The sequence below is a fragment of the Puma concolor genome, chromosome A3 (assembly GCF_028749965.1).
Source record: "Puma concolor isolate L17-30 chromosome A3, mPumCon1.1.hap2, whole genome shotgun sequence".
NCBI lineage: Eukaryota > Metazoa > Chordata > Mammalia > Carnivora > Felidae > Puma > Puma concolor.
This window is the reverse complement of record NC_141669.1, coordinates 79,860,365-79,877,033: the sequence shown is the minus strand read 5'-3', so window position 1 is coordinate 79,877,033 and position 16,669 is coordinate 79,860,365. Positions and strand designations below refer to the sequence as shown.

The following is a 16,669-nucleotide window of genomic DNA, read 5'->3' as shown; positions in this document are numbered from 1 at the left end:
CCTGTCTCACATTTAAGTCTTTCAGCCATTTTGAATTTACTTGTGCATGATGTAAGAAGGTGGTCCAGTTTCATTCTTCTGCATGTTGCTGTCCAGTTTTCCTAATACTATTTGTTAAAGGGACTTTTTCCCATTGGATATTCTTTCTTGCTTTGTTGAAAATTAGTTGGCCATATAGTTGTAGGTCCATTTCTGGGATTCCTATTCTGTTCCATTGATCTCTGTGTCTGTTTTTGTGCCAGTACCATATTGTCTTGATGACTACAGCTTTGTAATACAGCTTGAAATCCAGAATTGTGATGCCTTCAGCTTTTTCTTTTTCAGAACTGCTTTAGCCATCTGGGGACTTTTCTGATTCCATAAAAATTTTAGGATTGTTTGTTCTAGCTCTGTGAAAAATGCTGGTGGTATTTTAATAGGGATTCCATTAGATGTGTAGATTGCTTCTGGTAGTATTGGCATTTCAGCAATGTTTGTTCTTCCAATCCATGAACATGGACTGTGTTTCCATTTCTTTGTGTCCTATTCAATTTCTTTCATAATTGTTCTATAGTTTTCAGAGTATAAATCTTTTACCTCTTTAGTTAGGTTTATTCCTAGGTATCTTACTGTTTTTGCACTTGCAAATAGGATCAATTCCTTGATTTCTTTTTCTGCTACTTCATTACTGGTGTATAGAAATGCAGATTTCTGAATGGTGATTTATATCCTGTGACTTTGCTGAATTCATGTATTAGTTATAGCAATTTTGGGGGTTTTCTACAAAGAGTATCATGTAGTCTGCAAAGAGTGAAAATTCGACTTTTTCTTTGCTAATTTGGATGCCCTTTCTTTCTTTTTGTTTTCTGATTGCTGAGGCTAACACTTCTGATACTATGTTAAATAGTAAGGGGGAAAGTGGACATCCTTGTCTTGTTCCTGACCAAAGGGGAAAGGCTCTCAGTTTCTTCCCACTGAAGATGATATTAGCTCTGGGTCTTCCATGTATGGCATTTAGGATGTTGAGGTATGTTCCATCTATCCCTACTTTGTTGAGGGTTTTTATCAAGAAGGAATGCTATATTTTGTGAAGTGCTTTCTTCTGCATCTATTGACAGGATCTTATGGTTCTTATCCTTTCTTTTACTAATGTGGTGTATCATGTTGATTAATTTGCAAATACTGAATAAATCCCACTTGATCATGGTGAATAATTATTTTAAGGTACTGTTGAATTAGATTTGCTACTATTTTATTGAGAATTTTTACATCCATATTCATCTCCTTTTGAGTGGAGTCTTTTGTTTTGAAATCAAGGTAATGCTGGCTCTATAGAAGACGTTTGGAAATTTTCCTTCCATTTCTGTTTTTTCGAAGAGTTTGAGAAGAATAGGTATTAACTTTATTTAAATGTCTGGTAGAATGCCTCTGGAAAGCCATCTGGCCCAGAACTCTTGTTTTTTGGGAGATTTTTGATTACTGATTCAATTTCTTTGCTGGTTATGGGTCTGTTTAAATTTTCGATTTCTTCCTGTTTCAGTTTTGGTAGCTTGTAAGTTTCTAGGAGTTTGTCCATTTCTTCCAGATTGCCCAGTTTGTTGGCATATAATTTTCCATAGTATTCTCATAATTGTATATCTGTGCTGTTGGTTGTGATCTCTCCTTCATTCATGATTTTATCTATTTGGGTCCTTTCTTCTTTTTGATCAGTCTGTCAAGGGGTTTATCAATTTATTAATTCTTTCAAGGAACCAGCTCTTAGTTTTGTTGATCTGTTCCTGGTTTTTTGTTTCTATATTGTTTATTTCAGCTCTCATCTTTATTATTTCCCTTCTGCTGGCTTTAGGATCTGCTGTTCCTTTTCTAGCTCCTTTAGGTGTAAGGTTAGGATATGTATTTGGGACCTTTCTTGCTTCTTGAGATAGGCCTGTATTGCGATATACTTCCCTCTTAGGACTGCCTTTGCTGCATCCCAGAGGTTTTGGAATGTTGTATTTTCACTTGCTTCCATGTATTTTTTTTATTTCTTTAATTTCCTGGTTAACCCACTCATTCTTTAGCAAGATGTTTTTTAACCTCCATGTATTTGAGGGCTTCCCAAATTTTTCTTGTGGTTGATGTCAAGTTTTGGTCTGAAAATATGCATGGTATGATCTAGATCTTTCTGTACTTGTGGAGGGCTGATTTGTGACCTAGTATGTGATCTATTCTGGAGAATGTTCCGTGTGCACATGAAAAGAATGTGTGCTCTGTTGCTTTAGGATGAAACGTTCTGAATCTATCTGTTAAGGCCATCCAGTCCAGTGTGTCATTCAAAGTCATTGTTTCCTTGTTGATTTTCTGCTTAGATGATCTGTCCATTGTTGTCAGTGGGGCGTTAAAGTCCTCTATTATTATTGTATCATTATCAATGAGTTTATGTTTATTAGTAATTGATTTATATTTGGGTGCTTTCAAGTTGGGGGCATAAATATTTACAATTGTTAGATCTTGTTGATGGACAGACCCCTTAATTATGATATAACACCCTTCCTCATCTCTTGTTACAGTCTTTGGTTTAAAATCTAGTTTGTCTGATATAAGTATGGCTACTGTGGCTTTCTTTTGACCTCCATTAGGATGATACATGGTTCTCCATCCCCTCACTTCAATCTGCAGGTGTCTTTAGGTCTAAAATGAGTCTCTTGTCGGCCACATGTAGATGGGTCTTGTGGGTTTTTTCTTTTTTTTATCCATTCTGATACCCTATGTCTTTTGATTGGAGCATTTAGTCCATTTACATTCAGAGTGATCATTAAAAGATGAATTTAATGTCATTGTGTTACCTATACACCTGGTGTCTCTGGTGATGTCCTCTGGGCCTTTGTAGTCTTTATTGCTTTGGTCTTCTTTTTCCTCCACTCAGAGTGGCCTCCCTCCACCTTAAAATTTCTTGCAGGGCTGGTTTAGTGGTCACAAACTCCTTTAGTTTTTGTTTGTCTGGGAAAGTCTTTATCTCTCCTTCTATTCTGAATGACAGCCTTGCTGGATAAAGAGTTCTTGGCTGCATATTTTTTTCCCATTCGGCACATTGAATATATCCTGCCACTCTTTCTGGCCTGCCAAGTGTCTGTGGACAGATCTGCTGCAAACCTGACCTGTCTTCCCTTGTAGATTAAGGACTTTTTTCCCTTGCTGTTTTCAGGATTCTTTCCTTGTCTGTGTATTTTGTGAATTTGACTACAATATACCTTGGTAATGGTAGGCTTTTGTTGAATTTAATGGAAGTTCTCTGTGCTTCTTGGATTTTGATGTCTGTCTTTTCCCAGATTAGGGAAGTTTTCAGCTATAATTTGTTCAAATAAACCTTCTGCATCTTTTTCTGTCCCTTCTTCATCTTCTGGGACTCCTATGATACAAATGTTATTCCATTTTAATAAGTCACTGAGTTCCCTAAGTCTACCTTCATGATCCATTACCTTTGTTTCCCTCTTCTTTTCACCTTCATTATTTCTCATAATTGTATCTTCTATATCACTGATTCAGTCCTCTGCTTCATACACCCTCATTTTTATGGTCTCCATGTGGGTTTGCATCTCAGTTACAGCATTTTTAATTTTGACCTGACTAGCTTTTAGTTCTTTTATCTCTGTAGAAAGGGATTCTCTAGCAAACCCAGCTAGTATCTTTATAATTATTTCAAATTCTCGTTCAGACATCTTATATATGTATTGATTAAATTCTTGGATGTGAGGATCTACTTCCTGTTTTTTTCTTTTGGGATGAATTTCTCCATCTTATCATTTTGTCCTGAAAAGAAGAACCACCCCCCCCTCCAAAAAAAGAAAAAAACAAAACTAGATCATAGATGTGTTTTGGTCTGCTTGTTAAAAGAATCTAGATCCAAAAATACAAAATACAATACAATGAAAATAAATTAAAAAATTATATATAAAAATATATTTAAAAATTTTAATTTTTAAAAATTTTCAAAGGAACCAAAAAAAAAATGAAAAAAAAAAACCAATAAAGAATAAAAGTAAAAAGGAAGCTAGATTCTATTTCCCCTAGAGCTGGAGCTTTTCAGCACTCTGATCAGTAGTAGACTTAGTGTGAGTGAGTTGTTTTTGTTGGTCTTCTGAGGGAGGGGCCTGTTGCGCTGATTCTCAGGCTGATGGAAATGGGCCTCAAAGGTGCAGCGGGGTGGGGCCTGGTGTAAGCAGCTCTGGCCTCCATTGGGTAGCACTACTTTTTTTCCTTGAAGGATTTCAGTGCTGATAGGTGGGATGAATACGGCGGTGCCTGCTCTCTAGCCCCAGAGCTGGAAGTTTGCAACTCCCGACACTCCAGGGAACCCTCACAGAAGAGCAATCAATTACCCCTCGTGCCCCCAGCTTCTGTCAGAACCCTGCATTCACCCAGGATTTGAGCTTTTATCTCAGGTGCATCACTCAGTTTCAAAATTCCTAATTTTAGGGATTCCCATGGCGTGGACCCATGCTCACTGTTCCTCTGGGGTAGGGTCTTGTCATACTTTTACTCTTTGCTGGTCCATGTCAATAAAATGGCCACACGATCGCATAGCAGTTCAGAGCTTATAGCAAAACAGAGCAGAAAGCCGGCACCCCTGCTTGCTGCCCTCAAATGAGTCCCTGCTTCCTAAGCTTGGAAACAGCACAGCAAGTTGGCGCCACCTGTCCTTGCAACCAAGGAATCCTCAGGCCATGCTGTCACTTCTGGGACTCCACTCCACTTTGCCACATGAGCACCTTTAAGTCAGGCATGTCCCCCACAGTACTGGACTTCTAAAAATTCAGATTTTGCTCTCCACTGCTTACAATACGTTGCAGTAGCCTCCATAATCAGGGCTCCCTCCCCACTGCTGTATTCACAGCTTTGTCTCCCCCAAGTCAACTCTACACACCTCCTACCTTCTAAAAAGTGATTACTTTTCTACTTGTAGACTTGCAGATTTTGTTCTTTCAGACCTCTGATATCTTTGGTGTTCAGAATGATTTGATAACTAGCTGTGTTTTAGGGATGAGGCAAGCTTAGGGTCCCCCTACTCCTCTGCCATCTTCAGTTGTCAGATCTGGCCTTCTGTATATTTTTGGAGAAATGTCTTTTCAAATCCATTCTCCATTTTTAAGTTATTTATCTCTTCATTATTGTGTTATAAGGTCTTTATATATTGTGTATACAAGTTCCTTAAAGACAAATGATTGGGGTTCTAGGAGTTCTGTGTATATACTATTGACCCCTTAGCAGAGATGATCGACAGGGTCTCCCACTTCCGTTCACTCTGTTGATTGTGTTCACTCTGTTGATGCAGTTTTAAATTTTGATGTTATCTGGTTTATCTGTTTTTACTTTGTTGCCTGTACTTTTGGTGTCCGATCTAACAAGTCATTGCCTGGCCTAGTGAAGGTTTCCCCCTAAGTATTCTTCCAGGAGTTGTCTAGTTTTAGTTCTTCCCCTTAGGTCTTCCCTAAAGTTTGAGTTGCTTTTGCATATGGTGTAAGGTAAGGGTACAAGGTCATTCTTTTGTGTGGGGATATCCACTGTTCCCAACATCATATGTTGAAAAGACTTCCCCTTGCTCATTGAATGGTTTTGGCACCTATGTCGAAAACTACATGATCATACATATTAGGGTTTATTTCTGGGCCCTTTCTTCTTTTTCATTGGTCTGTATATCTGTCTTTATGTCGGTGCTATGCTGTTTTGATCACTGTAGCTTTGTAATACGTTTGGAAATGAGGAAGTGTGAAACCTCCAGCTTTGTTCTTTTTCGATGGTTTTGTCTACTCAGAGCTTCTTGAGATTCCAGATGAATTTTAGGATGGATTTTCCTATCTCCACAAAAAAGTACCATTTGAATTTTGATAGGGAGTACACTGAATCTGTACATCATTTTAGGTAGTATTGGGATCTTAACAATATGAAGTCTTCAATCCATTCACACAGATGTATTCCCATTCATTGGTGTCTTCTTTCCACAACATTTTGTAGTTCTCAGTGTAGAAGACTTTTGTCTTCTCGACTGGGTTAATTCCAAGTATCTTATTCTTTTTTATGTTATTGTAAATGGAGTTGTATTCTTGATTCGCTTTTCAGACTGTTTATTGAGTAATGATGGGTTAACATTTAAATTTTATTGTTAAATATAATAAACATAGAGAAAAGTACACAGGATGTTTGTATAATGTTAACAAATAACCATGAAGTAAATCATCATGTAACTACCATCCAGATCACCAGAACATTGTGTGAACCCACTTTAATACTGGACTTTCCTCAGAGACCCTAATGCTCTTCCATGAGAGAAAACCACTGTCCTTGGGTTTGTCACACTCTGCTGGTCTTAAGTTTGCTTTCTCCTTTGAGTCTGTTAGATTTGGCTCCTTGTCATGTATTTTGAATAACGGATTATATACAGAGACAAAAGCAACATGGTCGAGCACTGAAATGGGAAAAATTTCAGTTGAACACTCCTAGAAACTCAGTTATTTACCTTTTCATTCAGTAAACTTTTTTTTAATGTTTACTTATTTTTGAGAGAGAGAGAGCATGAGTGGGAGAGGGACAGAAAGAGAGAGAGAAAAAACACAATCAGAAGCCGGCTCCAGGCTATGAGCTGTGAGCACAGAGCCTGACGCGGGGCTCTAACTCATGAGCAGTGAGATCATGACCTGAGCTGAAGTCAGACACTTAACTGACTGAGCCACTCAGGCACCCCTTCAGTAAGCTTTTTTGAATGACAGGAATTACATATTCAGTTGTGAACACAAAATTACATGCTGGACAAAGTAAAAAGTAACACGATGGGCAGGAGATACATGATATAATGGTTGTATTCAAAATTGAATGAGGAAAAAAAATTTTTTTTAAAGGCACCAACTCGTTCTGTGGAGAGAAATCGCCATAAAGGAGGACAGGCCTGAGATGGGCCTTGAAGGAGTGATGAGAAGGCCGAAGGGTACTGGTCTGGACAAGGGGATAGGATGTGGACCAGGGCTATGAGTGTGGGGGTGGAATTATGGGATAGGTTGAAGGGGGTACTGAAGAGATACAGATCTTGGTAGCTGGTAGGATGCAGAGGGGAAGGGAGAAGATGACCACTGAGTGGAATGTGGGGTCATTTGTCAGCCAGCTTGGAGAGAAAGCATAAGTTTATTGTCGTCATGCTGTGGACACCAAAGCAGACACTCAAGTAGAATGACTAGGACGTGGCTGATGTGTAGAGGGATGTGGACGTAGATTGAGTCTGGGACAGACCTAGGAATTTGGGAGTTATTAGCAAATAAGTGGCAATTTATTCCATAGGAATGATTCAGACTTTTCAGAAAGAGCATTAGAAATGAGATAGAAGAAAAATATGGACAGAAACCTGGGGATCACCAAAATATTAGAGTGGGTGGAACAAGACAAGCAATCAGGGGACAGTGAGGACAACCAGGGGACAAATGAGGCCAGGGAAGCCAAGGGAAGGATGAGCAGCAAGAAAGGAGAAGTGGGAAAGTGCTATCTTTCTGCATCTGTCTGATACAGATGTTGTCTTCCTAGATATGGGAACAAGCAAGTTTCCGGTCCTCTCTAGCCTGTCTCAGCGTTTTATGTCATTAAACGATACAACAGAGAGTGAAGATACCACAGAGGTGTGTCTATATTTGAATTCAGACCTGCCTGGACTGGCCACAAGGCCCACCAGGAGCCTGGTGCAGGAAGAAATCATCACAAAAGTAGTGCTGAGGCATAAAAGGGGTCCGAGGGGGTATTTGAAATGTAGATATTCTGATCCTATGTTCTCAGGAATGTGTCACAGCTTGGGGAGTGACAGCTATATAAAAATAAGACAAAGCTATTTCCCATTTGCTTCATCTTAAGCAATGGGTAGGGTGCGTTCTACCCAGCATGGTGCAGGCTAGTATAGTCCCTCATTGAGTGCACAGCACCACAGCCATTTCACGGACCAGGGACAGGGTGCCCTGTCTGTGTCACCTCCAGTGGGGGAAGCCAGGATTTGACTTCACAACAAGCACCAAAAAGAAAAAGACAGGCATATTTATTACATAAAAACTTTTCTCGACTCTCTACTATTAACAATACCAAAGATAACTGACGAGCAGGTTTTTTCAAGCTGCAACAGAGAAGGATTAATATACTAAATATTACAAACACTGCATATGAAAAAGACCAATACTCCAATGAAGTCACAAAAGTAGAAATATCAGTGAAAGTATAAAAGATGTTCAATTTTCACAGTCATCAAAGAAATGGAAACTGAAACCAGTTGCCATTTCCAGCATCAATGAGAATAAAGGGGGAAAGGCACATGCTATAGAGGGTAGCTTAATTTTCCGGGAGCACTTCGGTAACATTAAAATTCAACAAGGTTTAAAATTTTAAATTATCCTTTAATTGTACATGTCTACTGCCAGGAATTCATCCAAGGGAAATCACTGGCACATGTGCAGAGAAAAAGGGGTAAAGGTACAAGATGCAGTCCTGGTTATAATGAACAATCAAACCACGAATGGAACTACATTTTAGCAAATCACACCAGACGACCAGGCAATCCACAGGAAGACATGATCCATATTTATGGATGTGGGAAGGTAACAACAAAAACAGCTAACAGTTATGAACATTTACTGCCAAGGCACCTCACAACTGCCTCATGAATTGTGTCCACACTTCGCACATGAGAAAATGGAGGCTCAGAGAGGGCAAGCAATTTGTTCAAAGTCACCAGCCGGCGAGTGTCAGAGCAGGATCAGGAGCTCGATCTGTCCAATGCTGAAGTTCGTGCTCTTAATCCCACAGCCCATTGCCCCTCTGCTTCAAATTAAGTGAAAACAAGGTTATAAAACAGAAGTCTGTCATGATCTCATGCTTACAAACACCTGAGCGCTCGATGCAATGCCCACTAATGACGGCCCAGTCAGATGAGGCCATGAAACTAGTCCCCAGTTACAACGGAATGAATGAGGCAACGCCAAGTTTAATGTTCTTGTCAGTTATTTATTATTTGTCATTCTAAAGACTAGCACATTTACAGCATACATGGCTTCGAATGAACCCAGAATATATAAAACAGTAACTATATGTTCATATATATTACTACTGCCCACCCAAAACAAATAAATAAAAGTACTTTAATGCACGAAGCTTGGCAAATAACAATTGTGTAGGGACAAAACAGTATTATACAATATTTGTACATTTTTGAAGGAAACCAAAGGCAACTGTGCTGCAGGTACTTAGAATCCACGCCACATCCCAGGGTTTCAGCATGTCTCAACGTTTCTCTTTAAACGAGAGGCCTTCTAAGGTACACTGGACGGAACCTCTGTTTTATGGTAACCTGTACAACGGCTCTCCTTGCGCAGCTGGAAACTCAGCGCTCCTACCGGACTCGACGAGCCCCGGCCACCACGAAGGGCGCCCTCGCGCGGCAAGCGAAAGAAGGGCGTGATGCCGCCCAGAGGCTGCTCTCCCACGGGGGCCCAGGGACGCTCACATAGAACACTGAAACCTGAACATTCTCTACATGGTTAGCCAAGTCTTCGAGTTTTGTGGTGATCCTTAATATGAAGCTGAAGTTCGAAAAATAATTCACATAAAGGTGCCACATGCAAAATTGCTAACGGATGACTCGACATTTGCTCTATTCCCTTTTGACCAATGCAGGTGCTTAATGCTCATCAGACAAAAAAAAAAAAAAATTAAAAAAAAAATTCTGGAAACAATATGGGTGACATTTAATTTAAAAAGACAAGGGAATTTTTGAAAGGTAGTGATGTTAACATAAGAAAAGATGGAAATATGTAGGTACTAGAAAAGTTACAAATTAAATGATATGGGGGAGAGGCGAGAGGCCAAATCACCCATACTGGAAACCATCTTTGAACAGGGACTGACACAGCAGGATGATGTGATGCCAGCTGATGCCACCTGTGCAGCGGGTTTGGTGGATAGGAGTGTCTCTACCTGCACCCTCCACAGTGAGCCAGCTGTGGGAGAGGCAGCGAGCTGTGACCATTGCTCCTGGTGCGTCCTCCACATCCACTCACACCTGTCCAATGGGCAGGAGGAGCAGAGGCTCTGTCTGCACACTGTATAGGAAGGGTCTGGAAGGTTATGCAGTCCCTCACCTGCGCCCACCCCTGTGTCCCTGCCTGTGGGTGGCACTGCCTGTGCCTCAGCAACCCAAGTCTGTCACATGTTTCCAACTGGCATTTCTAAAGGAGCCCAAGAATAACATCTATAATTTTAGACCTAGGGATTTCCTAAGGGGTCACAAATCATTAAGATCAGCATCATGGATATGTGCCACATATATTTTACAGCCTTTTAAATAACATGTAAACATAATTATGATAAACAGAATTGATAAACACATAAACTAAGAAAAATCTCTGCTATGTGCAGATAAGACTCATCATCATCATCTTATAATAGATGATCAGACATAATTTTCTATGAAATTCCTAAGTTTATGGCCCATTAATCCCTTTCAAAATCTCACTGTAGGAGATAATTTCAACTTTGTCAATAGTCATCTTACATAACAGAAGGTAAAGAGGACAGTAACAACTACTGCAAACCTAAGAGACACTTTCATCAGACAATCCAACAGGATTGTCTTCTAGAAGACGATAAATTGGGAAACCCACAAAAGGACATTTGTTCTGAAAATACTTAGGCTTCCAGCACCTACACGCATAAATCCCCCACTGTTGTCTAAAAGGCAGCAGACACCTCATGTGCGGGGTCCTGGAGTGGCAGAATTCAACACCCAGGAGAGGAAGGGAGGCGAGCCCTGGGGGCAGGACCAACCACGGAGCTGGGGAGAACAGGCCAGTGGCGTCCTTCTCCAGCACACACCCTGTGCTACGGCGCAGCGGGGGGCGGAGGTGGGCCCCCCACGTGGGCCGCTGTGCAGGTACTACCTTCCAGTGAAGTCTTACCCCGGGCTGATTTAGCAACCTTTACTTCACCTTCTGATTTCACCTGTGATGCTACAGATAAGACGATTTATCGGAACCAACTGCTCTCACTGCTCAAGCTGGAGCTACCTTCTTTCCCCAAAACTTGAGTTAACATTCAACATTTACTGATCTGCCCAGGATCCAATTCTTTAATATATTATTTACTGTTTTACATTCAAAAATTTTTAAAGTAGACTGTAATTCAATGCTCAATTTTGAGTTACTCGGTAGAAAAATACATTAGGTGTGCAGCTGCCTAAGTGGGCATTTAAAAAAGTCTTTTAGCATTTCAGACATATCTAGCTTGATTCATACAGGTAACTATCGATGATATCTGTGTGGTTATGGCTGAGGCTATTTAAATGGGCAGTCATTACTATCCACGCTATTGAGCCAAACATTACCTCCTATTGATTCCAGTGGAAAAAAACATGCTCCATAGACTTTTTAGTGAATTTTGTTTGAAAACACAAAAATAAAAACCAATCCTTCAGGTCTTCTTGAAGAATTCGTATATGACACTAGAGGGTACCCACATTTAGTATGTGACAGCTAATTAGAGGAACCGTGTGTTCATGTTTCAACTTTTCCGTAAGTCCCTTCGGGAGGCCTGTAATGCTTGGGGAAAGCCTTCAGCTGCAGGGAATTAAACGCATATTTGCGACTTCCAACATTCTTCATTGTATTTTCTCTTCGACAACCCTCACTGGGGAAAAAAACAAGCACAAGAAATGACAGCAGTAAAAAAGGAAAAAGGAAAAGACTTAAACTAAAATGAAATGAACTGATTATTTTCATAGCATTACAAAAAATGTTGATTAATTCAAATGGGTGCCGGACTCATTTACAACAATACGCACGCAAGATGGCGGGCTTCTAAACAAGGAAGGCAACTAAGAAGCACAGAGATGGACACATGCTGTATGGGGCTGTGAGCCTGGCATTTCCAGAGGCAGCACTGTATCTAAGTAGAAGCAAACTTGTGGTTTTAAGTTAATGGTTTTCACGTAATGGTTTTCATGTCCAGTAATTTGAGGGTTCTATCATAATTTGCAGTTCAAAGGTTCTGTTATGTCACAAATTAAATGGAAAAAGAAATATTGCTACTCTTACCAAAGCTTTTAAAGAGCTGCGTTTTTCTTATTAGCAACAGCTATGAATCACCTCAAATTGAAAATGCTCATTTTCCTTGCAGAATGTAGCAAAGCCATCTGGCCGAGAAGGCTGCTGTAACATGCCGTCCCCACTGAGGAGGCAGCTGTCCTGGGTACAGAGCAATCAGTGGGCTCATGCAGTGGTGGCACGAGGGGTCTGCACAGCCATCAGGGCTAGACGTGTCACGAAGGAGTCATCCCACTGAGATCTCCCCGTGGCAGCCAGTCACCTTCTCTAGGAGGGCTGTCCTCATTGTGGTCACCTCTCACAGGGGTGCCGCAGAGCCAGTGAGAGCCCACAGGTGCCCTTCCCTAGAGAACCGGCTACCAGCATCATCCCCAGCTGTACTGGATGGAGGGTTGTCATGGCAACCCAGTGGGCAGAGCAAATGCTGAACAGGAGGATGAGACATCAGGCAGGCCTCACATTCGTTCCCAAATGAGAGCATCAGGGGAGTTCTTTGGGAAATGGTCTGCTGTAGACGCCAAATTAACAGGCAAAAGCAATTCTAAATATAAACGGCTTCCTATAAGCACAGTATAACTTTACATTTTTGTATTATTCGAAGACTAGCAATTAAGTCAACTAGTTATCAAATTCAGTACAAAAATCCCCATTTATGAGATGTAAAATTTGGAGTTACCAAGAAATAGTGATTTAAAAAAAATATTTCAAATTTTATGAAGACCATTATGTCATGCATTTTAAAAAAATATCAGTGGCAACTGCTCAAGCCTTTTAAAGTGAAAATGACAGTCTTATTATCAAGAACATGTAAAATATTTTTGGTAAGACAGTAATTTTATTCAAAAGATAAGCTCAGGTATTTTAGAAAAGTATCCACCTGATTTGTTATTAAGTAATTTAGTAACTCAGCTCTGCTTCCTTGTCACCAGAGCCTCAAGCCCTCAGCGAGACGTGTGTCATAAGAGCTGAAAGCCTAGGCCAGACGAGCAGGGAGGCCCTAGAATCAATAATGATCATGTTTGTCTAACATCCAGTAATCGGATAAAAATATAATTCCATTTAAAGCAGAAGCTGTAAGTTCCTATGCACAGTTAGTCTTAATCTTTGGAAGCTCTCACATTATCAAACTATTTCAGATATGGCTTCTCTATTTATATACAAATGCACACACTTTTCAAACACCACCTATCACTATTAAATGCCGAACTGCTTTGAGGAGCGAAGAAGAATAATTTGTCCACTCGGACATTATCTTTTATTTACATATGTTAAGGAAGCTAATTACCGGGTTAACTGGCTGAATTCGTTACACACGAAATTGTAATCAAGATTACACTTTCAATGCAATTTAATTTCTAAAGCACATCGTATTTACTTTTCTCAAATGTTTTGAATTTACCAAATCTGCCTGGGTGAGGCTGATGGCTCGTAGACACTGTCATCACATGTTTGCATGAGCTCTGGCATTAATGCTGGAGGCTGCTATGTGCAGAGAGGAGAGGGCGTGCCGTGCTAACTGGCACTCCCCACTGAGAAGGCTCCCCACCGCCAGCCTCCCGTCCTAAGGTAGAACACTTCTACAGATCACATCGGCTAAATAGTTTTTAGTTGTCAACAGCACACTTTGAGAAGGTCTTGGGTAGAGTTTAGAAAGAGGGATTTAATTATTTCAAAGCTCCCCGACTGTTTTTATTCTATAGGTAAATTATTTCAAGGACATCCATTTTTTGAATGAGAAATTAGAATGGAAACCCAAATGACAACTGGTTCTAGGGAGTCCTCTGGTTTTCCCTTTCTGGTGTGGATCTTCCACTTTAGAACCCATCTGAACGCACTAGGGTCTTAGTGATCCTGAATATCTAGTGCTGGCAGCCACTGACTGTGTCCCGTCCAGAGCCAGTATCACCTCAGCGGCAGCCTGAAAACCATCATCATCAAGTACCAGACTCCCCTTTCTTGAAGCATCTTCCCATGTTTGTTTCATCCAGCCTATTTCTCACTAAAGCAGAAAAGACGTATGTATTTAGTCTGACTTCGTAAGTAAAAAGCCTTAGTGATACTAAAACTCAGCACACAAAGGGTGAGCATAGAGTCTCTTTCCTCAGATGTTCTGAAGAAAAACAACAACAACAATTCACAGCCTAGGCTGACCTCCTGGTGTCCTTTCTTGTGCTACCCTCACAAGCATACAGGTAGAATGTACTGCCTTTTGACTCAGCCCCTGAAGAGACAAAGAACCCTGTCCAACTTATTTCTCTGTCAACTTAGCAGCCAATTCTACATGAGGCAGGAAGGCCTGGCTGGCGCCATGGCAGCGAGCAGCAGGCCGGGCTGTCCACAAGGCCCCCTCAGAGGCCACGGCCTCCCCTTGCTGGGTGGGGGTTCCTGGAAGGGGGCTCTGGGGATTGGCACAGGAACACCCATGGGCCTGGGAAGCGGAGAGGACACTCTCTGTAATCAGAAGGGCCTCCCTCACCTGGGCGCAATCTCTGCCAGGCCTGGAGGTGGGCACAAGCACGTGTCACCACCGTGGGGTATCAGGAGCACTTGAGCCAGAGCAGGACTGGGAAGCCTGGAATGGGAGCTGAAAGGGCCTGCAGACTCTGCTTTCTCCCATTCATATAGTGTAAATAAAATGGCCTCGGAGCACTGATGCACATGCCTCAATTTGAAGGAGGCAGGAGGTGAACACACCTCTCAAAGAATCACAGGTTAGACAGTGACCAGTGTTGTGTTGGCATACGGAGAGACTCCCTAGTGAAGGATGTCAGGAGCTATGCCATGGAATGGTCACCTCAGTTGTTCTGGAAAAGACAGAGTGGCCACACTGTACCTGTGAAAAGACTGGCTCCACCTACAGGCAGGAGCCCTGCCCTGAGGCTCCAGCAGTGCTCAGGGGGTCTGGGGAAGAAGGGCCTCCCAGAAGTGCGAGAAGGACAGTCTTCTATCTTAGAATTTAAAGTCTGAATCTATCATTTGTCATGCTAACTGCTTCTACAATTAGTAGACTCAGAACTGATGGCAAACCAGAGGAGTCCTAGGGTAAGTTCTGGACATCTTGGGGAGGGTCTAGAGAGGCCAGATTTTGTGGTAAACTGGGTTTGTGGGCACAAATGAGTAAAAAGTTTTGGGAAAGACAGCTTCTCTCAATTCACTCCAGTGTTTCTAGACTGGTAAAAAGAAATCCACTTTCATAAAATACAGTGTATGGGGAACCGGCTGGTGGTCAAAAACAGAAGTATGACATAATTTGAACTAGAAAACAGAGAAGCCACTGAGTATTTCTTATAGAAAATCTGTGGAATTCCCCTTAATTTAATCTATTACCTTTACAGATGTTCAACTACCCTTCCGGCGAATGTAAAAGTTAGGCTTACCAACCATCCCATTTTCTGGACATTGCCGTGTTACACCAAGAGAGCGCTAGTAGCAGAAACCAAAGCAACTCCTTCTTTCTCACAGTTCCATCTGTCACAAATGCCCAAAGGTTAGGCCTCATTTTATGGGTCATTTTTCCTTTGATTTTTGCTTATTATTATGAATCACATTTGCTTTCTAAGAAAAAGATGTCTGGACTTTAATCTGTAACTAAAGATGCAATGTTTTAAATGTAAAAATCCTGCTTCAAGAAAAATAAATGTCTATCACTTGAACAGCCTTTTGTTTCTGTATGCGTTCATTCCTGGAGTCAGTTTAGTGATCCTTAGAGATTTAAAAGAGTAAATGTAAAGTCACATGCAGCATTACTTGGATGTGCCCAATTTGGTACAATGTGCTACTACAGTCACAGCTTTGTGTCGTCTTGGACTGGAAATCGTGAACACAAGCAAGGAATGGAACGATTCTGCAAAGTGTTTGCTACTCTGAGTTCAGGGACTACGCTTTGAAATGAAAGCAGAAAGTACATGTCCTATTAAATAGGTTTATCTTGAAGAGCCAGTTATAAAGCATCTATCCTTTTCGTTTCTCTTTAAAAGGAAAGGAAAGTTTAGCAGTACATTCAAGAATAGTATCAAATATACAAATTCTTTCCAGACAGAATTCGCTTCTCTCAGAAACACGGCACATGAGATATACAGGTAATAAATAGCTTTACATCAGAAAGGTGAGAGATTTGGTACAAGTAATTCCAGGCCAGCTAAACAATGCAGTGACAGGGCCCTGTAAGAATGTGTTACAAGCACTGAAAACTCTACGGAAGTTAAATGAACAAGTCTTCTTGGTGAAATAATTTGGCAGGTATTTACAGTTCAGAACAACAAAACATCAAACTGTAAGGCATGAGATATTTCTTGGCAGACCACGCTTTGACACATTCCTTCTGTCCAGTTAGGTACACAGGTGGCTGGACATATTCTGGCACTTTTGTTTTTCTTGTGACTTATTACTGATTTTTCGTAATGATACTCATTTGCAACGTAATTTGGTCACCAGGTATGCTATGCTCAGGAAGAGCCACGCAATCAGTAAATTGGGGCTCAAGGCTAACAAAGGGATGGAACAGAGGAGGCTGGGGTCTAGTCTTAAGTCTCGGATGGGCACCAGGCCGCTCAAGTTCTTCTGGGTGACTACCTCCCGTGTTCCAATGCTGTGAA

General features: G+C 41.1%; 1 protein-coding gene across 14 annotated transcripts in view; it reads right to left on the bottom strand.

Moving 5' to 3' along the window:
* Positions 1-16,669, bottom strand: part of INPP4A (inositol polyphosphate-4-phosphatase type I A) — a 163,230-nt gene that overhangs the window by 11,331 nt on the left and 135,230 nt on the right. For 8 of the 14 annotated variants that reach the window (XM_086701275.1, XM_086701273.1, XM_086701277.1 and 5 more), the window contains one exon: positions 13,302-16,662. The exons of 1 other annotated variant lie outside the window; for it this stretch is intronic. In XM_086701275.1, coding sequence (XP_086557401.1) covers positions 16,482-16,662 — 181 coding nt within the window. In that variant the 3' untranslated portion in view covers positions 13,302-16,481. Of the gene's footprint in view, positions 1-8,961; positions 11,659-13,301; positions 16,663-16,669 lie in introns of those variants that run through there. 5 more of the 14 variants (XM_086701279.1, XM_025932846.2, XM_025932843.2 and 2 more) reach the window with 1 other exon arrangement.